The sequence below is a fragment of the Branchiostoma floridae genome, chromosome 10 (assembly GCF_000003815.2).
Source record: "Branchiostoma floridae strain S238N-H82 chromosome 10, Bfl_VNyyK, whole genome shotgun sequence".
In the NCBI taxonomy this organism is placed as follows: Eukaryota; Metazoa; Chordata; class Leptocardii; order Amphioxiformes; family Branchiostomatidae; genus Branchiostoma; species Branchiostoma floridae.
The window spans coordinates 16,541,405-16,567,923 of record NC_049988.1 but is presented as its reverse complement, the minus strand read 5'-3'; the positions used below and the strand labels follow the sequence as shown (position 1 = coordinate 16,567,923).

At 40.5% G+C, this 26,519-nt stretch overlaps 1 protein-coding gene across 1 annotated transcript; it reads left to right on the top strand.

Annotated features, from left to right (window-relative positions):
* The first annotated feature begins 3,842 nt into the window (after nucleotides 1-3,842).
* Nucleotides 3,843-25,842, top strand: LOC118424968 (corticotropin-releasing factor receptor 2-like). The gene is made up of 13 exons (XM_035833778.1): nucleotides 3,843-3,863; nucleotides 4,315-4,453; nucleotides 5,586-5,695; nucleotides 6,343-6,440; nucleotides 12,071-12,191; nucleotides 12,725-12,878; nucleotides 15,082-15,142; nucleotides 18,731-18,806; nucleotides 19,198-19,286; nucleotides 21,854-21,922; nucleotides 22,560-22,701; nucleotides 23,850-23,891; nucleotides 24,458-25,842. Exons 1-13 carry the CDS (start codon nucleotides 3,843-3,845, stop codon nucleotides 24,641-24,643), a joined length of 1,308 nt encoding a protein of 435 aa, XP_035689671.1. The 3' UTR covers nucleotides 24,644-25,842.
* Nucleotides 25,843-26,519: the final 677 nt, after the last annotated feature.

The window sequence follows — 26,519 nt, the reverse complement described above, 5'->3', positions numbered from 1 at the left end:
AGGGATTTAACGATATTTGACGCTTAATTGCAATGTTGAATTGAAGCAGTGCCAATTTACGCATGCAGGGCGGGAGGTCTTCTTAATTGTTTTCTCCCAACCTTAAATCTGTTAGTTGATCCGTGGAGCTAGTTAATCTATTTCGATTAATTAATAAATCATTTTGTCTAATTACTGTCGCCTGATTGTCTGGAGGCTCATTCCATATAACGAGAAAGTGCCTGGGAACCAGTAAGATGAAAACTGTAATCCATGTAACAGTACTAGTTATAGTTTTATTCCCACTTAAACACATAAGAAGAAAGCTTTGGCACGTAGATGCGGGTTGAGCATGGTAAATGTTTTTAAGATGATGACAAGAGAAACATCTCCTTTGAAGTCTCACAGTTTCAGCTGTATTCATTCCCCTGTGCCTAGTTACAGAATCTAAATGACAGTTTGTTTTCGATTGAAGCATTGAATGGGATTCATGTTATTAATAAGCCTTTGGTTCCACTTTGAACGTGTCAAATTACATTTGATACAAAGAATATTCATACAATTCTTCCCATAAAAAGGCATGCTTTATTCAGTCGAAAGACGAAACGATTGATGTGTATTTTTATCCTTGTGTAGTTGTGTCCCCACGTCAGGCCTGTGGGTAAAGGTGCACTCTCACCGGACGTGGGGCTCGCTTGCGACATTGTTGCGTTCGTTCACTGCGTCACTGTTTTGTTATTTTCTTCAATCTTTTACAATTCAGATATTGCGTAATACGTAAACGTATGGCAAAGAAGACGACAAAATACAAAAAAGAAAAGACGTCCTTTATCTCTGAAATTAGTTGAGTATCTTTCGAACCCCGCAGTGCCGCAAGCGTGCCCCTCGTCCGGTGAGAGTGCACCTTAAGCGCGGAACACAGCGCGCACGGTCCGCACGCCGGGTGAAAGTCATCTGATGCTTTTTTTTCAACCGTATAAAGGCATGCTTATTCAGTCGAACCGATAGGTCTGTATTTTCATCCATCTGTAGGCTGGTGAGGTGAGGTGAAGTGAGGTGAGGTAGGCTGCGGTTACGTCACCACGTCACGCCCGTACAGAACAGAACAAAGCGCGCCGTCATCACGCCGGGTGGGGAGTCCTCTGATGCTGTTCCACCGTCCGCGTTGGGATAGCTTTGGACAGCAGATCAACGGGCACCATGTCAGCACGCTGCTGTGTCGCCGTGGCTCTCTATTGCATTTTACAGGTAAATCAAATATCCAACTTTTTCACTTAGATCATAGAACACGGTTGTTTAATGATTTGTAAATACCCAACCCTTCGCTAGGGTCAAAGAAAATGTTTTTCAATGATTCTCAAACAGGACGTCGACTTTGGACAGAACACGGCTTCTCAAATAGAATATCAAGCGTTCGAACTGATCACTTCAAAGATCTAGAGTTAGAAGAAAACATTGCTTCTCGAACAGAAGATCGAGAGTTTGAACAGAACCTTGCTCCTGAAACAGAAGATCTATAGTCAGAACTGAACATTGCCTCTCAAAAATAAAGAAGATCGATAGTTAGAACAAAACATTGTGTATCCAACAGAAGATAGAGAGTTTGCTTCTGAAACAGAAGATCTATAGCTAAAACAGAACATTGCGTCTTGAGCAGAAAATCTAAAGTCAAACAGATCCATGCACCTTCAACTATAAAAGATCTCAAATCCCCTCGATCTGTTTTTCTACGATGCCGTTCAATGAAATGTACAGCACCGTGTTGTCTTCAAAAGCCCTTTGCATGATACTACGTTATACGTGATACGGGATACGTTAGAACTTGTGTTGTGTAAAGACTCTTCATTTTCGCCTGGAGGTCTGAAAATCTGTATCCAATGTAAATTACGATCAATGAAAAGACATTTGTGTAAGATTAGCCCTACAGAAAGTTCCAAGAAGTGATTTATTTGGCCTGTGTGCCTACTAATTCACAGTCTTCAAAATATCCCTCGCCCGTGAGCCTGTAATAAAACACCTATCTATCTCCACGGGTATCTAGTTAGTGTCCACTGTAGATAATCTACGGTTTCATGGTTGTCCATCGTGTCCGATGCTGACTTCTGCGTGCCCTCCTGTCTCATCTGTTGTGCACTCGCATGTGGCTCAGGAGTCCGATTCTACGTTAATCAAAGGATATTGATATAGATCAAGTGAACCTTGAATGAGTATGATAGATCAAAGAATATAGATATAGATCTAGGGAACCTTGAATGACTAAGGTAGATCAAAGGATATTGATATACATGTAGATCTAATACGCCTATAATGCCAGACCAGACCACCAACTCTTCCAGGGAATTGTAAAAAGAACTGAACAGATCAGGGCTTTTCGTTTTTGTTTTTGTGGTTCTGATATACTGCAGTCAATATATTTTACATAAAGGATTAAAGTGATAAAATTCTGGCAGACGCATGCATATTCACTACCATGGATAACATCATAAGTTTAGTCACCAAGTCTTCTAGGCAGCATATTCTGAAATTTCTAAAGATTTTCTGGAATTAGACTGGTTTCGTGATTCACGGTCTAGTGTACGTATTCTTCGGTATGGCGGCCTTGAAAAGGGCATTAGGCTAACAAGAAACACCTGTTCCACCATACCTTCCACTGTACTTTGGTGAATCTTGATAAAGAAATAAATCTGTAAAGTATATTGCATTAGTGTAGAACTAGTGTAGTACTGAAGTCAGGGGACATGTTTGTGAACTATAATAGCTCGTTATATGTATATGTATATTTGGCGTAATCTATTTTTGTTATTATTCGTTACCATGGTTACTTGCACACTTGATTGTATCATCGATTGTATCATTGTGAATGAAGAATAAAATTAAACAAAAGTATATTGCATTGCCATACAGTATTGCTACTGTCTGTAAGACCAGAGAAGTCTCGCAACACACTCACGAGGTTCATTAGGATGTCAAGGTGCAGAAACATGAAACACCTGAATTATCGGTTAGAAAGCACAAACTATGAAAAACTGCACATGCCTTTCGTCTTTGCATTCAGAAAATTTCTGACTCACTCATGGATTTTGTCGTTTCTGATTGGTCGTATTTTTTTTTCTTCCCGTGTCCCCCCAGATGTGTGGAGTAGTGGGCACCAGTGGAACCCAGTCCAACGCGTCAGTCAAACTTCCGGAGGGTGTGGACGTGTTCCAGCTGATGACGCTGGTGTGCCAAGACGAGCATAAAGACGCTCACATCGACTTTGCAGGTACAGTTCCTGTTTTTTTTATTGCTCTCGTCAAGATTATGTTTTTGGATGTGTCCTCTTCTTCTTCTTCCGTTAGTGCCCACGATCATCACATTGATCCTTATGGTACGTACACAAGGCCACTCGCACCGGCAAGAGCCCTACTCTTTTCGATAAGTGCAGTGGGTGTCTGTTTTTGTCTGTCTGTTTGTGGACATTATAACTCAAAACCTCGTGGATGGAACTTAATGATATTATTATTAAGTGGTTCTGATATGCTTCATGCCTATATGTCTCTACAGATTTCCGTGCACTTAAAAACGCAAAAATTTTCCACGTACCGTCAAGAAAAATATTGATATGTCCCTTACCATGTCTATTATTTGATGTGCCTCTTATGAGGTGTTGAGGGCTGTTATCGATCTTATAAATATTATAAATCTCAATCTTATATATATTGGAAATCTCCGATCTTCTTTGACTTTCTACTCTTGGCAGGACTCAAATAATATCATCTATTACATTGTCACTATCTCTTTTGTATGCCATGCGTTTTAGTAATAATGACAGCTATATTATCATCTTTGAGAAAAACAAATAAAGATTGAGTCATGGTTGAGAAATGGCTGTGGCGTCGCAACTGGTAGTTCTGCTCGTAATCTAGAGGTCCTGAGTTCTATACCCGCCGTGCCCCCGACGTTGTGCCCTTGGGAAAGGCCCTTCACGCGACCTTCCTCACTTCACCCAGGTGTTAAAAAATGGGTACCTGACTTTGGTCGGGGAGGTAAAAGGAAATACTTCCTTTACTTTCTGTCTGTACTGTGTATGTGGCACTGTTAAGGCTTAGGTTGCATTTAAAAACCGGGATGTCTTACGAAACGAAAAATTAAAATTTAGACCTAGAAATATACATATATCATGCCCATGAATCTTATTTTGACATTTTATGTATTTTGATATCTTTTATTCCATACCTTTCGCTCCCAAAAGTTGCCCGGCCGGGCCCCGGATTGTAAGTATGACCTAAGTCTAATATAAGTTACTAATTTGAGTGCAGTGCCACACTGCCCTCGTCTGTCTAAAAAGCAAAATAGAGAAGATTTCTGCCCGTCACAGGTTTGAGTTGCAACGGTACATGGGATGGTATCACGTGTTGGCCGGCCGCTCCCGCCGGGACGCTAGTGAGCATGCCCTGTCCCGCACAGCTTCGCGGGATACAATACGACACGACAGGTACAGAACAATAAGGCGGTTCGCGGACTCAACTGCGCATGCACAGCGATATGTGTTGTGGGCAATATGTCAAAGATCTTTCTATCTGCATTTATCTTGTACTATGCTTGTTTTCCTAATACCCCTGTTACATTATCCACGACCTTGGGGCGTATCGAAGGAAGATCGGCCATATCTAAGATCAAAAGGGGGTTGAGCGTATTTTTCATTTGAACCTGTCCCTGTCACATATAAGCCATACTTTGTACCTTGTACAATTGTTGTGCAATAAAGCTATTATTATAAGCGAGGCTCGGACGATGACCTCAGAATCGTCGTCCGATCGATTTTTGCCAAATGTGACAGGGATATTATGAGTTAGCCCGCCCGAGGCTTTGAAGCTTTGGAAAGGATAGTGTCAATTTGAACCTTGCAAAAACGCAATTACTGGACGGTTTTTTCAAAAATGTACTTTTCTGGTTGTGATGACAAAATAACCAGATGATAAAATCTCCAGAACACAACCAACACTTGATGAAGATGTAGGCACTGGTAAAATTGGATAAACCTTTTAACCCAAGTACAGTAGAGCAGTCAGCCTCAATAGCGGTGAAAGATAATGCTTTTCGAGGAGCTAGCGTCAGGAAAGATTAAAGAAGGAAATTGTTTTTACTGCTTTTAATGCTGCTTCATTTGAAGAGGTGATGAACATGAACATGAACATTTGGCGTCAGAAGAGCTTTTTATCCATGATCTGTATAAGATGTGCTTAAGTTAAGGCGTAATCTGAAAGCCTGGATGGGCTGAAGAGGGTGGAGGTAAAGACCTGGAGCCGTCTCCATCATTAAAAGTCGACTTTTAACATCAAAAATAGACCTTTATCATAAACTGTTGGCATTGACATCCTTTTAGCGGCGACAGCCTTTTATGCTTGTTTGAACCTTCATTTATTCATGAGAAGCTCAAACCGACAAGCAGGTCGATTTCCTTGCCGCTAGGACGTCGCTCTCTCTGCGAACTAAATTTTAACAAATTGCTCAACGAATTGTATGAAAAACGGATATTTTACTCTTTGTCTGTTTGTTCAGTAAATACCATATCAGTAAATGCCATATCCGCAAATGACTTATTAAATCTCTGGTTTTTTTGACAGAAAATGCTACAAAGCTTTGCTACAAGAACGGAACTTGGGCTAGGAAGGCGAACTACATAGACAACTGCCACCCTATCAGTGCAAGCACTAAGCCAGAGAACGCAGAAATGGTAAGGGCGTTTGATTCATTTTAATTTATTGAGACAATAAAATGGCAAATCTAGGCAGCTTAGCTGATATTGGGTGCCAACACATATATACATTTACACTTCTCATAGAATACACATAATCAACTCAAACGATTGACGTATACTTCAAATAAAATAACAAGATTAGGATTAAAGTATGATCGTTTACCGAACAGTATGTAGTATGACTGACGAAATATACTGTCTGTGCACGTGACGTATGACCCTTTCTAAAAGCATATCGATTTGCATGACGAGGGCTAAACAATGTCTTTTCTGAAGATGTGGACGGTTAGCTCGAGGTTGTTCTTCCCCACGTACGTGGATGACGTATTTACTGTCACATTAATTCCATCAATCAGCACTAGATGACTGATATTTTGAGTAGATTTGCATATGTGATAGCCCCATAGACTATAACACCTACGCATAATAGAAAATGTATCATTCGTCTTCCGCTGTCTTCTTAAAACGTCGAACCAAATAACTCAGCTTTAGAATGAGCTTAAGTCTAGAGTAGACACTTGAAATATTGTACACTGTTTGTATCATGTCATGTTACCTTCAATTATAGCCCGTGGGCAAGAATTTGCAATAAAGTTTTTGTATCATTTGATTCCTAATTGCAGGAGCGTCATCTTGAGAACGCCAAACAGCTGAACAATGTTGGCCACGCTATTTCCCTGGTCTGCCTCGTCATCGCCTTCGGCCTGTTTGCTTACCTAAAGTGAGTATCCTTCTATCACCCTTCCATCATTCGTCTGGGAAGATACATTGTACATGGTCCAGCTGCAACTATACCACACCACTTTATGTCTGTAATATTGCAGTGCCTAGAAATACTGCTAGGGGGCCAAAATCGCCATTTTGGGGGGGACCTCAATAACTATCCATATACGAAAATTCGTACACATCAATCAAAAAGGTCTAAAGCTATAGGTGTAAACAAACAATCAAACAGACACAATCAAGAACAGTACAATGAACCATGCAGTGAGACATTGATATGATAATATTACGCCTCTTTTGAATAAATTGCGCTGTTTAAACTTCAATCGTACCAGAGTTCCCCACCCACGCCATTCCTTTCACATTTCGTTCTGCTCAAAGTCAAGTCAAAGAAAGTGCTTTTAATTTTATGGGCTGTCGTACAGTTCCGTCAGAAAGAATCTCAGAACTGTTTTGTCATATGAAACGTGCCTGCAAAGGTTTGATACCATTGAAAGTGACAGCGAAGAGAGTGCTTCTGATAACACGTCAATGTAGAACCAATAACGCAGCTAATTCTTCGGCTTATTGAGGCCTCGTTTCATCATCATCATCTGTCGTCCCTGGCGGGCGGGGTGAGGCGTTGCACAATATTTCTCCAATACACACGATCTTTCATGGCAGCTCCCAAGTCCTCGGTGTCGATCCCTGTGTCTCTGGCAATGGTTGCTGGGAAGGTTAGCTTCCTCGAGTAGGACTTTCCTCTAGGTCTCCATAGCAGGAGTGAAGAGATCACTTCTTCGCTTGCGCGATGACAGTGACCTGCGAACTGGATACGCCTCTGCCTGAGGCTGTGGGATACTCGGGGAAGATTTCCGTAGATGGTCTTGATGGATGCATATTCTTTCCAGCTGATGTGCTTTGCTCTGCGCAGAAGTGAGGTGTATGTTCCATCCAGTCTCTTCTCTAGGCGTGTGGTCAATATCCATGTTTCGGAGCCATAGAGAAGTACAGGTTCAACAATGGTACGAAAAACTTGTATCTTCAGTTTGTCACTGATATTAGAGACCCAGATTTTGTCGAGTTTATTGCACGCGTCCCAAGCTATGGCTTTCCTTACTGTGAAGTCTTTTTCTGAGTCCATAATTGATGATCCTAAGTACTTAAAATCACCAACGCGTTTTAAGCAAACACCAGATACAGATTTAAGTTCTACTGGTTCTGAAAATGTACCTGTATATATAAACTCAGTCTTGGACTCGTTGCAGTACAGGCCTACTTGGGCAGCTGCTCTCTCAAGTGACTGGAGCAGTGCTTCTGCATCTTTGACCAGTTGTGCGACCAAGGCTAGGTCATCCGCGAAATCTAAGTCTGTGAGGTTCACTGCGGGGTGTCGTCGACTTCGTCTGGGCTGTATTTCAAGGCCTTTTTCACTCATGCTATCAAGAGAAATCCGAAGTATGTAATCCAGTACAATGATAGAAAGGAACGGCGCTAATGTGTCGCCCTGGAGTACACCAGCGGTTACTTCGAAGGGACTTGTTTCGCCGTCAGGAGTAATCACTGAGGCAGTAGTATTGATGTAATGTGATTTAATCGCATCAATAATAGGTAGAGGAATCCCGTACAGTGGAAGTATCTCAAACATGGTATTTCTATCAATAGAATCAAAGGCCTTGCGAAAGTCAACAAACAGCAATACCAGGTCCTTATCCCATCTTCTCATTTCTTCAATGATCCGTCTGATTGACAGTATTTGCGAGATGATGGACCTATTTAATTTCTTCTAAACCCGTTTTGGTTTTTCCTCAGGATTGGGTCAACTGCTGGCACAAGACGATTTAACAGAAGTTTATTGTAAACCTTGGCTGCAATGGGAATAAGTGTAATTCCACGGTAATTTGCTGTTGAGGTTAGGTCTCCTTTCTTGGGGACTGGTATAATTCCACCCTTAAGCCATGCTGAGGGGGGGGGGGTGTGAGTTAGAAAAGTATTGTTGCACAGATGTAGGAGTAGATCATGAAACAACGGGTCCTTCCATATGATGGTAGGAATGTTATCGAGTCCAGGAGTTTTATTATTAGAAAAGGAATTAAAAGCAGTTATAAGTTCATCTAGTGTAAAGGGTTCTGTAGATATGTCCAGTTCCTCTGACACCTGTATCTTCCTGGGAGGTTGGTTGGGAGGGACTTGTGGTGTCTCCCCGAGCAAGGTTTTAAAGTGGGACAACCAGTTGGCCTTTCTGTTTTCTCTGGATCCACCTTTTATTTTAACTGATGGCTTAAGCTTCCGCCCACTAAGTTCGTTGATTGTCTGCCAGGCAGCTTCGTACTGTCTGGTTGCATGCAGTAGGGTGATATTGTCTATTTTCCCACTGATGAACTCTTCGAGGCCTCGTTTACTGCAGAATTCATATTGGAAGCTTATTCAAAACTTCTCTTTTTAACAAGTTTGCTCAGTGCAAGGCCATTGACCACTTCTAGGCACCGAACTACGCTCACAGTGGCAGCATCTCTCCTCCCTTAGTCAGCAACATCGAGCTTCAGCAAGTTCGACTAACAAACTCAATAAACTGACTCTGAAAATGATTTCTGGCAAAAACCTAAGCGCCCAATTTGCTTATCACTTTTCTGGTTCCCAATCATACAAAGTGGAGAGAGTTGAAGGAAGACTGATTGCAGCTACAGAGTGTCCAGACCACAGCAGCAGCAGAACACGTATAGTGGACTACTACTTCTAATACTACATTCAAACCACTTCAGTGACGTCTCATGATGTATAGTTATGCATTAAAATTACAGCAGAGAACTTTTAAGGAATCTACTTCCGTCAAGTTCCTGTCTTAAAGGCATTGCTAATCATAGATTCCTTTTGAGAACTAACTTCTAGAAGTTGCAGCTAGCACATCCCCTTGATAGCCCTCAGTCATTGGAATTCGATCGGTAAAACTCGTACACGTCTTTCTACTCGGTCGAGAAAAGCTCCAGAAACATAGTGTCAAAAGGCCACTTCGAATTCGCTTCTGACTGCTTAACGTTTAAGAGGATGCTTTTGAGAATCGTAAGTGTGGTTTTGTACTACCATCGTTTGAATTTTTCTGCGTTAATGGATTGAATAATGCTTAGTCACCTATATGGCCCCGTTCATGATGCAAAAAATGAAACGGTTCTATCGGTTACTATCGGTTAGGCCAGCTGAAACGGATAAGTTTTGTCATCATAGACGGTCCGAAACGGATCTGAAGTGATAGGAAACGGTTTGTTCGGAACTTCCTCTATCTGAGCTGTAAGTTTCTGGCCTGCAAAGATTATAGACTATTATACTTTTATGGTATGATTAAGGTGTTGAGATAGTAATCCACTCATTTGCAATGTTCACAAATAATTAAAGATACCCATATGGCTTTATTATAATCAAAATTGTAGCTCTTCAAAGTGATATAGTCTGAGCGCTTTAGGTAATTACAGTACTAGCAAATTACTTCTCTTCTTCGCAAGCTCCGAAGAGAACTACGTTTTCCGACTATTTCACAGACAAGTACACACACCGTTAGGGTAGTGAGCTCACCGTGTGAGCTCACCGTCACGAGTACGGTCGGGCATTTATTGACTCAACAACAGGACTACTTCTGTTATACACATCGGTTCATCAGTGTTGACAACAGTGTTAACAACTTCTGTTTACACATTGTTGTTCTCATATCTACGACTCCAAGCATGTCTTTCTACAAGCTGGCGACCGTTTATCCTGGTTGCCACATTGTTATAGTCAATATCGAACTGGACGGTTAAACCGAGGCTCTGTCCAGCGGATGTTCAACGTATCCTGATTTGCATTTACCTCTGAAGTTACAGTAAGTCATCGGAAGGCTTATCGTTAACATAAGGCAACACATTGCTATAACAATGTTGCAAAATCAACGACATTGGCTATAAATAAGTACGCAGATACTTAAACATCAGCCAAGAGGGAGATATTCCACAATGACGCTTACACAACAGCATGAACAACACTGGGAGGAACAACACTCATGTCAGTAGGTCTAAGTTGCATACTTGCATATTAAACTTCAATTCATAACAGAACGTACAAGAGGCCAGTATGCGCCACACAGGGGCTCAACTTTCACACACACATCTTCTGAATCCCACAAGCGGTTACTCTGTGAGCACAAACAATAGCGTAAGGGTTTGATCTCTCTCAAGATTTCTTTATAGAGACTAGGTTAAGTTACAACTGAGCTCAAAAGCTATAGCAGAAACAGACCATACAGTATAATTAACAACATGAGCGTCTTGAAAAGTTGAAGTCAGATATGTGAGGGTAGGGTTGGGTGGGAAATATGACCGTACTCAGGAAGGAGAAGCCACGAATGACCTACATGGGAGATGGGGGAAAGGTCAGAGGGTAAATGGGGTCAGAGGGATAAGCATCAGGGTAGGGGGACACGTGACTTGTCTGCTCAGCCGTCGGAAAACTTGAATTTCCTGCCTGGTATAAGTATGGGATCGCATATCGCCAGTGGCATTTAAAATGGGCTTAGGAGAGCACGAATCCGGGAAATTACAATTATTAGGTGTTTCAATTGACACCCTATCATAAATGCCATAAAGGTGCTGATAAAACATTTAAAGGATAGTGTAAAATACATCAGGTATAGTAAGTGGCACGATTCACATAGACGGATAGATTCAAAGTTTTTTTTTTTTAAATTTGTTTCAGACTTGAGACGTGTGGTGGGTGGTATTAGCAATACTGGCTGGGTACATTGTAGTTTTGTATTATGGCAATCACAATAAAACAAAACAGAATAATCTACCTGCTTGCTTTTTTCACTCAATCGATGAATTAATCTTATCAATTTCTAAGGCAGCTCTTAAAATGATAAAGTCTGAGCGATTTAGGTTAATTACAGTACTGACAGATTACCGTCCTACCTGGTATAATTATGGGATCACATTTTAATGCCTGTGACATTAAGAATCCGTAGGCGAGCACGCATCCGGGATATTACAATTATTAAGTGCTTCAATTGACAACATATCATAAATGCCATAGCAGGTGCTGGATAAAACATTCAATTCATAATGTAAAAAAAAATATACATGCGTCACTTCAATAGTACCATTCGCATACACACATTTATCCAAAGTTTTGTCGTGTTTTTAGTCCATATCCAATGCAGGTTTATGACTTTTCTTAATAGCTTATAAAAAAGGGAACTTTTTGTTTGCTTACGAGGAGCATCCGTTGTACGAGGAACAGCATGCATTGGAATTTTGGCATATCTGACTGTGACTGACGCATCTGACCGTTTACAAAATCAAATCCAGTTGCTTGAGTAATTGCTATTTGTCGTATCTTATTGCCTGTATCCTCGGCGCATGAAATTTGAACTGAATTTTGTTTGGTCAGGACGTAATTTCATGTATTTTTATAAACATTATTGTCTGCCCCCTCCTGTCCTATCCATGCACCAAGTAAGATCTGGAAGCCCACAGGACTCCCGCAGGACGATTGTGTGCGGAATTCTTGGGCGGAAGAGTGTAGCAGAAGCCAGAAGTCAGGGGATGACACGACAAGTAGAAGAGGTTTTATGACTTTTCTGTACAAAGCATGATCATTAGCACTGTTTTTCTGTTTGTTTAGGAGCATCCGCTGTACGAGGAACAACATCCACTGGAATCTGGTGGCAACGTTCATCCTGCGGAACACCAGCTGGTTCATTATACAGGAGGTGGTGGACGTGCAGACTGTGCTGGACAACAGCGTACGTCATCATCTTACTATGATATTTCATTCCTTTATCCATACTTTCCAAATGCGACACCAGATCATTCATACTTGACTTTGCCGTTATCAATAATATTTTGTTGTTCTGTGTGTAGCCTCGTATTACCATTGTCTATATAGTTAGTAGCTGTTATTGGTTGCCATGCATTGTACCTTGTGCGATTGTTGAGCAATATCCATTCATTCATTTACTTGTATGCATCCGATCTGTTGTCTACAAAAACAAACACAGCACAGACAAGGCCTATCTACCACTTAAAAATCACGACCACAGCATGTCCAGAACACGTGATGCAGCGGATTTTCCATTATCGAACTTGACCCCTACCCACCTATTAAATAACATCAGCATCCATTCAAGGCTTCTTGAGTTGCGCTGTTACCACAGAGACAGACAGACGCACACGCTCAAAACATAACCTTCTGCCATTCTGGCGAAGGTAACAATTGAACTCCTAAAAAAACTCCTAATGTTGAACACTGAGATGACGCTCTTGTATGTCTCCACAGTGGTACTGCCGCGTGGCCGTCACCCTCTTCAACTACTTCCAAGTCACCAACTTCTTCTGGATGTTCGTCGAGGGGCTCTATCTGCACATCATGATTGCGCATGCGTTCGGGACCGAGCGGATCAAGTTCTGGGTCTACGCTATGATTGGCTGGTGTAAGTATTTACTATCTATACGCTACCCCCGTTAGTGGTTTTGGGATGTAATATATACCAAAAATTGCATGAAAAAAAGATTGATTGAATCATTGTCATCCGCGGCCATAACAACAGGACGATACAGTGTTGAACAGAAGCGGGGAAATTTGGGCACTTTTTTTTGGTGACCCACTCACGTAAGCAGGCCTGGTGCTTGTTCCGTGAGTTAACAATGATAATGAGTTTGATACCATTGGAAAGGGAATCACACAAGCTTTTGATTAGCATAAAATAAATTGAAATTTATACAGAAACAACAGAAATATTATCAACCGAAGTTGATATTCCAAACTTTTTGTGCCGAGTTTATATAGATAGATACAGATACAGATGAAAACCCCCGAGGGAAGATAAACTAATTCATAATAACCTATAATAATATCTTGAGTAGTGTATCACAAGGAGAAGTCATACATTGAAGCACGACATCACAAAGAATCTGAATGTCGTAGACGTGCTTAACATTCTGATTTCAAGACTTGTCAAAATTAAAGAACGCTAAAAATGTAATCTATTTACCAAGAGACCATGGGTTTCAAAAGAAGGATCATTTCCGTGAGGCTCCTGATAATGCCAAAGTCTAGATTAAAGCCGCATCTGGTCTAGGTTTGACATTTAGGTTGAACATCAGGCTAAGTACCTGGAACCTTGTGGGTCGGCAATAGTGCCCAGAATACTAACTTACAAGGTCTTACAAGGTTGTAAAGTTCATACACTTCGGTGGTCTTGAATACTTGCATGTTAACAAGACTTCGCAATATCAAAGAATGCTAGCTATAAATATCATTCATATACCAAGGGGAAGGAGATTTGAAAAGAAATGTAATTTCCGCATGGCTCTCACTGCTAAAGTCTAGATTAAAGTCACTCGTGATAAACATGATGAAACGCTTGGAGGACGACATTGCGAGGTTCGGCATTAAAGCGAGCCATTAATGAAAGTTTATTTGCACAACCATGCCCAAAGGCTATTTGCACGTACAGTCTCGAAATGAGAGTACAGTTATTCAGTATGTAACATCAGACTCTAACCTACAATATTGATATAATAATTGTGGGGTTTGGCTTCTTCTTTGAAGGCAGTGGTTAATGAATTGTCCCACTTTCTGCAAAATGAGTGGGTTTTCTGATTTGAGTAAAACAATATAGCCTTTTGCTGATCTCCGAAAAGTTTAAAGCTCGGTGAAATTGAGGAAACAATTTGAAATAGTCTGTTTCTTTCGTCATCGTAGTGAGGGCACTGACTAATAAAGTGCATTTCATTTTCCACTGCATTCATTGGACAATATCTACATAATCTATCGTGTACAAGTATCGTGGATCTGAAAAATTAAGGATAGAACACAAGTCATAATGTGACAACTTTTTGCAAACTTTGCGATCATTGTGAGTACACATTCGGGTCGCACAGGGTGACACTGAATTGATGGTTTGACCGGAAGTCCTCTTCAAGGGTAGGACGTCCATCCAGGTAATGTAGTTCCTTGCGGCTACGGTTTATGATAAACCTTTCAATTGCACTGAATCACTGAAGTGGTATAATGGATACACACACCATTTTCAAGGTGAAGTAGCTCAAGGAATTTGAAAATCAATTGGAGCAAGGACACGCCAGCATATGAAGAGGATTTTAAAGCAACCCGCATATCAGACGACGTGTCACATAAGGATAAGGGCACAGAGTGCAAGGACGCTTTTCATGCATGTGAAGCACTTGTGTCCGTAAAGTCCTTCAGAAGATCCTAAATATTCACATTTTAGGACGGGAACATCCATTTTGTCAGTTCACCCTGAGTTGGAAGAAATTATTATAACTTTGAAAGTCTTCATATGTTCATTCATGTAGACTGCAGTCCTATTTTCGAAAAAGACGACAAGCTTTCTGTTATGCCTTATCGTCTTATTGCCTCTCTTTATCTGTCAATCAGTTTACAATACTGTGACTTAACTGTACAAAAATACGGCATGGAAAAGTTAATTTACAAATAAAACTTTGGGGGCTAGCTTGTCAGCACTGGCATAGCGTTGTCGACATAAACGCAGTAATGGGCATACTTTTTATGATATTGAAACCCGTACAAGATAGAAATAGCTTTCTTAAACACACTATTGTCCTCATTTAAATTTCATTAATTGGGTTTTGTTTATTTTGTTCATCCAGGTGTTCCAGTTCCAATCATTGTTCCCTGGATGATGGTGAAAATCTTCCTGAAGAACGAAAGGTACCTTTCTTCGTTTCCATCAAAGTTCTAACCCATTCTTTACGCTTAAAGCTGGTGTGTTAACCCGAACGGCAATTATGTCGGACATATAGATACGGATATAGATACAGACTCAGACACAGATACGCTTAAAATCGGTGTGTTACTCCGAACCAAACGGCGGTTATACCGGATATATAGATACAGATACAGATACAGATACAGACTCAAACACGGATACGCTCTGGTCTCCTGACGAGAAGTCCCCGTTCAGGTTTAAAACGCGTAACGTTTTTTTTCTGTTTTCTTTAGCCAGGGTACCTCAACTCAGTGTACCACACTGCTTTACAGTGGGGCCCTGGAAAATTTACGTGTTGAAACCTGCTCAGGGATTTGTAAAAGTACAGAAAATTCAGGTCCATGCCCCAAACTGAACTTGGACCTAATTGTAGTAGTTGTGCCAAAAACATTTTCAGATTTATCCAACAAACACAAATTCACATTTGACATCATTAAAAAGTGCCAGACGGCTGGCTCGTATTGAATATTGTGACCTGATATTGTGGCATTGACTGAACATAACCTCTTTTTATTGTAATTTTATGGAGAGTGAGGCACGAGTACAGGCTGAAAACAAATTATCCTCGCCTCGCTGTCTGCAGACTCGGCTTTTAAGTATTTCAATACTAACAGGTGGTGGGTGACGGTACAGGATATTCAGGTCCATGTCCCGAGCTGAACCTGGACCTGATTTTAGTAGTAGAGTAGTACCATACAATGTTATGGAGAGCGAATCACGCGTACAGCCACTGACTGGAAAGGAACTATCCTCGTCTCACCGTCTGTCTGCAGACTCGTCTTTTAAGTGTTTAACCTGTTTGTCCTGGTCTGTTTTTTTAACTCCCATTTTAGCAAGAAATGCCGACTTTGCTTCTCTGGTTCATTTAAGGTACTTCTAGTTCATGTAAGGTACTTCTAGGTCATGTAAGGTTCTTCTAGTTCATGTAAGGTACTTCTAGGCCATGTAAGGTACTTCTGGTTCATGTAAGGTACTTCTAGGCCATGTAAGGTTCTTCTAGTTCATGTAAGGTTCTTCTAGTTCATGTAAGGTTCTTCTAGATCATGTAAGGTTCTTCTAGTTCATATAAGGTTCTTCTAGTTCATGTAAGGTTCTAGATCATGTAAGGTACTTCTAGGTCATGTAAGGTACTTCTAGGTCATGTAAGGTTCTTCTAGTTCATATAAGGTACTTCTGGTGCATGTAATGACAATGAACCGGCCGTCTGCTCGGTTTATCAACGCTACGTGTGTTCGTGTGAACAGATGTTTCGCGTCATTAGTTCAGGTATATGGGATTCTCTAGACCGTAAAAAATCGTTTGCAATTGGAGGCGTTTAGATCAAAGTTCAAAATGGAACCAAATGGCCAGGCCTGGTCTGTTTTTTACCTCTCAATTTAGCAAGAAATGCCGACTTTGTTTCGACAGGTTCATGTAAGGTAATGTCTGGTTCATTATGGTCAAATTAAACTTTTAGTCCATGTAACGATAAGATACTCCTAGTTCATGTAAAGTACCAGCCGTCTGCTCGGTTTATTAACGCTAAGTCTGTTCGTGTAATCATCAGATGTTTTGCGTTAGTAGTTCATGCACACGGGATTCTCGTGACCGTGAAAATCGTTCGTTTGCATTTAGAGGCGTTTTTACCCGTGTTCAAATCGGAACTAAAAGTGCGCTGCAAGTAAAGGAGTTCGGTTAAGATCGATTTTCTGTTGAGTTCACTCTTCTTTCCTCCAGAAACTTCGCGAGTCATGATCAATACTCTCAAGGTTTAAACCCTTGAAAGATGTTCCCTTTATTACATTTCCTGTCCACAGTATTGATGTAAAACACTCAGGGGGAAGATGAAGTGTTTCTGGTTGCCAGATCAACTTCACACACAGAAAACCACTGGCAGAGCAATCTGCTACGGGGGCAAGCATACATCATTTTCCTTACGTCACACAAGCTATTTCAGGCCACACAAAAATCCAGACCATAGCATATCCAGGTCAAAAGAAAAAAAAGGAATTTCTGCTGCAGTACGTAAAGGGGGCCCAAATGGACTCTGACCTTTGTTTTCCCAACACCTACACACATACCAAATATCATTGTAATCCATCCAGAGGTTCTTTAGTTATACTGACTATAAAAATCCAAAAACACACCCAAAACTATACATCGTTCTCTATTTTTCATAGAGATAAAAACTGCCGGCTGGACTGTGCTGTAGACCCCCCCCCCCCTGGTGTCCTGTGGCTTTGACCGATTGAAAGAGACAAGACATCTAAGTGATGAAAATGCACGTTGTAATATCGTTTTCTAACATGCTGGAGCATTGACTACAAATGACAGGCGTTGGTAGTGTCGCTAAACTGTTATCAGCATTTAGCTACAAACGTTACAGAGGATCAAAATTTATCTCGTCCGGAAAACGATCAGAGCTTAGCAGATATCGGAAAACTGGGTGCAGTAAGGCAAAACCTTTTCCCTTGGATATGGAATAGGACTTGGTTATTCATCACATTTATCTAGCTCTGAATTTCATCCCATTCATGCACTAGAAGACAGTCCCAAATTCATCTTTATGTATGTTGTATTCATCTCTCTTACTCAAGACTTAAGTCTAGAAAGAGCTTCATGACCATACAGAGTCTGAACCCTAAGGAGGCTGCCAAGTACAGAGTCGATCGCTAGAAGGCTTCCGACACTCTCCTACCAAATGAAGCTCTCCAGACCCCTTGTGAGTCCCTTCCTCATGGCACCCATCTACCCAGAAGGGAATGGGTGGACCTGAACAGAGCCAGGTGCGGAGTACGTAGGACTAGAGACAACCTACTGAAATGGGGACGGGTGAACTCAGCTGAGTGTCGTTGTGGCCACCCAACCCAAACTACGGGACACATTACAAAGGACTGTGTATTAGGCCCCAACATCTCCAACCAGGACCTACTAGAAGCTAACGAGAAGGCCGTGGCCTGGCTGCAGTACTGGCACGGAACGATATGATGATGATGATCTCTCTTACTAGTGAGTTGATAGCGAATGTGATAGAATAAGAGGGGTGCTATAACAGTTTTCATAAGCTATCGGCGGCTAGCTTGTGATAAATACATGCCCGAAGATGACTGTGAATTCACCTAGGTTTCCAGGAGATGGAACCTTTCACCCTCAACTCTAGCCATACCTCAAATTGAATATTTTTCATCTTCCTCTCTAACATAGAATTGAAACGTTCTTGACGCAATAAAGGGTCAGCTACATAATACAAGATAATAAATAAAAATAATTATGATCAGTTCACTTCCTACATACTGTTCTTGGCATCCTTCTTTCTCATGTATAAGGCAATTGAGTTCGTGCTGTGCTGTGGTCTGGTCAGTTCGGGTTGTATAGTTGGGTTGCAGCGCCTGGTGTGACTGTAGAGGCCAATCCTGGAGAGGCAGTCTCTGTTGCAGTAGAAAGAGGTGAAGTCCATGCCTGGTAGTGTGGGGGCTGATGCTGGCCAAGCGCATGTGCTTTACTACAAATAAAGTAACTAACAAAGCTTTTTTTGTTGTTGTCCGCTCCAGATGCTGGATCGACACCTCCGGAGGGGTGGACCAATATGACTTCATCTACCACGGACCGATTATTCTCGTGCTGTTGGTGAGATTTTCCTATTTCCTCTTGTGCTAATGTATATGGCCTCATTCGGTCAATATTAACCATGGTAAAATCCTAATTAGCCCTACAGCGTCAGCTCTACTGCGACCGACAAGTAATAGTTTCTGTTGCTTTAACTAAGAACTTTGTTTGATTTGTTTCAACCTTTGTTTATCAATGAAAGCTCAATTCGGCTTGCAATCCGCTTTTCATTGAAGTCATGCGGAACGAGGCAAGGGTCAGACAAATTATAGTTTTACATCATTTCGTCATTAAAAGTCATAATGAGTCTTATAAGTTTATATCCACAAGTTAACATACAAAGTACAAACTCCCCTTCTAATTGTCACCTGGCCAGCTTTATTTCTAAAAAGCTTTTCTTCTTCCTTTCCAGGTGAACTTTGTCATCCTTGGGAACATTGTGAGAATTTTGATCCTGAAGCTACGTGCCAGTCCGAACAACCTGGATACAACTCACTACAGGTGAGAAACACACAAAACAACTCACTACAGGTGAGAAACACACAAAACAATTCACTACAGGTTAGAAACACATAAAACAATTCACTACAGGTGAGAAACACACACAACAACTCACTACAGGTGAGAAACACACAAAACAACTCACTACAGGTGAAAAACATACAAAACAACTCACTACAGGTGAGTGACACACAAAACAACTCACTACAGGTGAGAAACACACAAAACAATTCACTACAGGTGAGAAGCACACACAACAACTCACTACAGGTGAGGAACACACAAAACAACTCACTACAGGTGAGTGACACACAAAACAACTCACTACAGGTGAGAAACACACAAAACAGTTATAAACTTGACTTGTCAGACCTTAGGCTTAGGGGCACTTGACTCGACTCGATGCCTTGCAAGCGGTTAAGTGTTGCAAGCGGTTAAGTGTTGGCTGATATGGCCCTAGACGTGCTGCATGGCCCTAGACATGCTCAGAGTAATTGAATCACCACTCCTGACAAAGGTCGGCGGATGTACGACCTAAAATTCTAGGGGAGCAATTTGCTGTGTTCAGTGACAGTTAAAAACTTCAATGTGGCTTCTACCAACACAGATGAGCTTCCATACTCAGGCCCTTGATCTTTTTTTTGAGAAACACTGGACAGCAATAGACCATAATTCATCAAAGCGAGCGCTACCATCATTTGCAAAGATGGAAGGATGCCTACCAGACATAAAACAGTTGACTGTGTGGTGCTTTTCAATTTATATGATCATGTCATACATCCGCACACACAGACACAGACACACACAGGCACCTGTATGTATCTATGTAATCTAGACTTTAAATTAGTTTAATACAGCCACCCAACCGTCCACATATACATACATATTCTTTATTTGTTTTATTCAAATTCCATTATTTTTATAATGAGCATCAGACAAAAAGCACATCTGCTTATACAGGTCTTCTGCTCATTGAAACATAGAATAACAAATGGCAGTCAAAGTCAACAAAAGGGAGCCACTTAATACAGCACTGACATATAACAGAGGCTGACATCAAAATAAAATAGATTGGTCTAATTAACAGCAATAACAACCGAACTGAATCAAGATTACGGCATAACATATACAAGGCTGGCTTACCAATCAAATTGAACTAAGCGAATATTCTAGTCTTTGAAATATAATTGAATACCGTGTAGGTATTTGACAGTTCATAGATTGTGGGAGGGAAGGGCTGCCCATACGGAGTAGGGTACATAAGGTATTGCCAGATAAGTTGAGGGGGTCAGACGAGACCCGAGAGTATTTCTTGTAGGGTTAAACAGGCTATGGGTTGCAACATATGGGTCCTTTCAATACCATATAGCTCGCAGTGTAACAGTTAGTGCTCGGTAGTCTCGTTACATACATATTATCTATGGCATTGCAAACATGATGACTATTGGCCTCTAGCAACGTGGTATTGGAGAATGCATCTTTAGATTCTACAAAGCCTAGCTTACGAAAAGACAATTATTTGATATTTGATTCCAAAGCGCTAATGCAGTTTTGGATATTACTAGATGGATAGCCAATAACCTTCTTAAATGTCCCATAAAATAAACTAGAAAACAGAAATAATCATAGACTAAGTTTCACAATCAAGTTTCACATTCAGATGCCTACGCACTGAACGGCAGCATCCGACAAGGAAACATTGAACGTGTTTTCCATGATAAATGGCATGGAGACTGACTAAGGCCACGTAAATGCCATTTAGAAGTCGTCACACCAAGGTACTTTCATGGTTCTACCAGCCTTTGCCCCCCGATAACAAAATATTCTCGGTGTTAAGCATTGTAAAAGGAAAAAGACTCTAAAGTGCAAAGCTGACAGCCTGCCAAAATACTCCATTAAATGGAGCTACAGCAACGCCTGGTTATCTCAATGCTGCATCGTTTTGACATTGAAGAGCAGCAGCTGGTGATAGATAGTTTGTAATCCTTACATGCCCAGGGATGGCTGTTAACGGAGAACTCTTTGGTTTGCAGGAAATCGATTTCTTTCAAACTTAATTCTAGCCATAGCTCAAATTGACTTAGTTTTATCTTCTTCCATAACATATATAGAAACGTCCTTGTTGCAACAAAAGTTAAGATAATTTCATGCCGTCAGCTACGAACTGCAAAATTGAAATACAAAAAAAGTACAAATGAATCTTACAATTCTAGTGTCTAAGAATCAATCGTAAAATTCTACTTATCAGGTTGGACTATTCGTAGGCTTAATCATCTTTTATAATCATATAAAAGCATTCATATATCCATCTTTTTTTCTTTAGAAGGGATCCCTACATCTAAAAACTGTTCACATCTAAGAGAATTGTAGAAATTGTCACACCCAAACTTTCTTTGAAATTATCTTTATATATTCATTTTTTTTATTGGAGGGATTCCTACAACTAGTAAATGACTGTTTACATTTAAGAGAATTGTAGAAATTGTCACACCTGAACTTTTTTCTTAAACTCTCAACTATGTATAAAAGTTACCGAGATTTTGTTATGTGTATATTTAAATCTGTAGTGAGTACTCGGCAGACGGCGTCGGCAAATCTCACAGGACGTCACGTGTTTCCTTTAGGTTACCGTCAAGGTAGGGGCATCCGTTAAATGGAACTCCTGTCAATCTCTTTAATATCAATAAAGAAAATAGCGTTATATTCACCATCGCAAACAACGTTACTTATAGAACATAGCTTATAATTAAAAATGTTAAATGGAAGATGTACATAAATTGAATCGTTAATAAAACTTGTAAAACAAGTACGTAAAAATTGGAACCTCAAAGTATATTTAGCTTGGATATTCAGTCCTATTCAAACCATAAACAGCAATCTAAACGTTTCATTATCTTAAATTTCTCATAACAATTTCTACAATCACCATTCCTTCTTCCTAATCGACAACCTATGGTCAACATGACTGGTTCTAGCGAGCACTGAGTCTAGTTTCCTTAAGGTGGTATCTCACTGCACTTGGGGCACAAATTTGAGATAAAGAACTAATTTTCTTACGTTTTGTGTACTTTCATGTCATTTAAGACATACTGTTACGTATATATCTGAATTACAATAAAATCGACGAAGATGACACAACAGTACCGCAGCGATCGAGCCTCACAGAGCCGCACCGGTGCCCCAAGTGTAGTGAGACACCACCTTTAGTTTTGCAATATTCGGCATACACATACTCTAATATCTTGTTTTCTCTACTCTTTTCTTTTAATTCAGCATCAAGGCAGTGAAGGCCACTGTAGTGCTGCTGCCCTTGCTGGGAATCACGTACATCCTGTTCTTTGTCCACGTTCCCAGCGGCAAGGGAACATCAAAACTCTTCTTCATCTACTTCAACTCCTTCCTGCAGTCCTTTCAGGTACGGTACAAAACAACACGCACTCCATTCACTGCGAGAAAATAGCTTCATCCGGTGGTCGGGTCATAGAAGGCCATACAGACTTCCTACCCATCCTATTACGCGTGTTATGAGTAGGGCTACCGGTACAAACCCGTTTTTTCTTATTGGACCGGTCCAGAAAAACCGGACCTGAAAAAATTAGGTTGACCGGATGTTGGACCTATTAACACACTCTTTGATCAGGCATTCACACGTTTTGGCGCTTGCAGTTGGAAGAAAATAACAAGAGTGAAGTAGAGTAGAGTTTATTGTCTTTTCTACCAAGTTTAACAGTCAATCGTACAGGTGCAGTTAGAATTTTAAGACGCCAGTGTAAGTCTGCCATCTTGTTTTTTTCGCCCTATCCCACAATTTTTGCAGCCTGCAGAGGATGTTATCCATAGAATTTACTTGCTGTGGCCAAGAGTTTTTTTTCCTGTTTGGGGATGGAACAAAAGGGGCAAACATACTGTGCTGTAATCTAATAATTATACTTGTAGAAGTGACACTAAGGACTCCGAGGTAGCCATGACTATAGTTGCAGAATTGAAACTTTGTTAGATAGTTGTAAAAGTGCCACCAATATGGAAGCTATGAATGTAGTTACCACCCTTTCACGGGCAAGAAATAATTATTACATTTGCAACGATTCTAGCCTTGTATTTGAGAGAATTTGTAATTCCAGAAAAGTAGTCTGTATTCTTCTTTGCTTGGTCCTCACGTACCATTTTGTACATTAATCTTAATGCCCAGACATATGCAGTCGAGAAAATCCATTTGCAGTGTTTTAAAATGATATCTGACTCGAGTAGAATATCTATTTTTCGTTAAGTGTCTAAAATAGACAAGCTCACGTCCCGTTCTGAATATTACCATTAATTCCCCCGGGTGGGTAGACGTGAAAATCACATTTGAAACGATTTCGCAGAGTTTCTGAGATTATACTTCATTCCAATTGCAATAGTCTCCCTACAGCTAATGCAATCTTTCAGGCTCTCTGTGCGACATGCGTGTCAGGAATCCTATTATGTCTTATGTAACGTGACAATGTTGTTTGATAAAGTGTCTGAAAAGAGGATCAAAACGCCATGATTGATGGTAATGTATTCCTCCTCATCCTATTTCAGGGGTGTTTCGTGTCTATCATCTATTGCTTCACAAACACTGAGGTAAGGACATGAAAGTCTGGCATGCTCTTTTCTACAAATATAATTGAGAAGTTTATTTGCAAGTTCGTGCCGAGGGCTAATTGCAAGTGCATGGTGTAAACATAGTAGATATACAAGTGACAATGGACAGTTATGAACAATATTCTACTGTAAGTACTAGTGTTGGCTATTTCTAACTTCTGTGGATCAACGCAAAGCTTCTATCTACATACATACTTTTACAAACGTCTGGAAACGACTGTTTATGACGTAAGCTCTTGTGTCAGAGCCTATTCTGAGCATCTCGAGGGACAAATGGAAACAAATCATAACTATTTTCCAAATTTCACCACCACAACAAGTGTTGTCTTCTACTTTTATGCATTTTTGTGTTTTCACGTACTGTTGTCAGTCAACTCGAAAGGTATGAATGTATTGTGGTGATATTTATCTACATAAAAAAATGTAGTGTGTGTGTGTGTGTGTGTGTGTGTGTGTGTGTGTGTGTGTGTGTGTGTGTGTGTCTGAGTTGATTTGCATATTAAATGAAGATAAACTTCTTTTTTTCGCCATCACACCGTCTTTAGGTACAGACGACGATCAAGCGCCATGTTGACATCTGGCGGGACCAGCACTGGTGCACGATCAACACGCCTCCGTCCAAACACCTGCAGATGACGGCCATCACGGCAGCACCCAGCAACGGCGACAGGAGCGAGAACATGCGGGACGTGTGTGCGTACGACAAGAACGTCATCGTACACACAGCATAGGCCGGGCTAATAACGCTGCTTCACTTTTTATCAGCGGGGTAACCTATATCCGTTGTTTTGAAGAAAAATCTATTTAAGGATAATAAGCCTACGGGCAGTGCCAGTGGCCTCAAATTGCAGTATTTTCAATGTATGAAAAGTATCAAAATATTGCACTTTGAAACGACCAAACGACCATCCTCCCACTTGATATCCAAAATTACCTTTTCTTAAATCTATTTAGGGATAGTAAGCCAACGGGAAGTGGCTTGAAATGACGAGTATGGAAAGTATCAAAATATTGCACTTTGAAACGGCCATCCGCCCACTTGATATCCAAGATACCATTTTTAAATCTATTTATGAATATTAAGCCGATGGGCAGTGGCTAAAAATTGCACTTATTTCAATGTATGAAAAGTATAAAAATATTGCACTTTGAAACGGCCATCCGCCCACTTGATATCCAAGATACTATTTTTAAATCTATTTAGGGATATCAAACCGATGGGCAGTGGCTAAAAATTGCAATAATTTCAATGCATGAAAAGAATTGAAATATTGCACTTTGATACGGCCATCCGCCCACTTGATATCTGCTTTTTTTTTTAAACAGCGCATATAGGTTACCATCGGCTTCCCCGCAGGAAAGGGTAAACTAGATAGAGTTATGAATAATTTTACATAGTTGTGAAACAACAAGAAAAGTATATTTTACTGATAGCCTTTGACGTGTTGGAGAAGTCACGAAGATAAGACTATTTTAGCGTAATGTTGAGAGATCAACCCTGTTGCAGGTACAACCTGAGTGTTTCATGCCCAACCGCTATAATAGAGCGGATGAATAAATGAATCCTTGAATGACTGGACGAATGAATGACTGAATGAATGAATGAATGAGTTGATGGATGAATGGTTGGATGAATGAATAAGTGAATAGTGTAATGAATGAATGAATGAATGAATGAATGAAAATCTAGTTTGTATATGTCATTAGTGAAGTCAAGCTGTATGCCTGATGTCGTTGTCAAACAACAAGTAAAAAGTTAACATCAACGAAGACAAGATTTCTTCACTCCGTTGGCTTATTATGATGCTTGGTTGAAAAAGAAAACAGAAGTTTTCTGTGTTTATGCAACTAAAATAACGTCTACTCCCTTAAAACCCGTGCTAACCATAGTAGCAACAAATTTTAAGAACAATAGTGAAGATCTACTCAATACAGCATCTACAATTTCCAAGGTACGTAAACTTGAAATATCTAATTGTCCAAGACATTCTTTATGAGCCCTCGATAAACAGTCATTCTACGACGACGAGAGCAAAAAGTTTACAGTCTCATGTCAAGGCAGGCAAGATCATTGTGCGAGGAACATACCATTGCCGTAATTGAAGTGTGTTTGATAGTGTACGTTCACGCCGTCTCTAGTGATTCCTGTAGTGTCGGATATTTAGACATCTTTGTATATTTCTGGTACTCCTTACTAGCCAAGAAAAAAATTTATGTATAGTTATGATAGTAATATTTAGTCACTTTCTGGGAGCTTTAAGTAACCCTACTCATTCCTAGCGCATTCTGGCAGTGTCTTGAAACATGGAATTGTGGTATTCGTGTCAATGATAATCTACAACATGGACATTAACTACGAAAATCATTGGTTCCTCTAAAGTCGTTATGAAACAACAACTAAAGTTTCTTTTGATGCTTTGCACGGAAGCAACACGTCGGCACAATCTGTGCTAGTTGCCACGTCGTGAAACAGGAACAAAAGTGTATTTCGGTGTGATGTTGTTGAGCGAACAACATGTTGACACAATCTGTTCGTCAGTTGCCACGATGTGTAACGAGAATAAGACGAGGAGTGTATTTTGTGGTGATGCTGTGGGAGTGAACAAC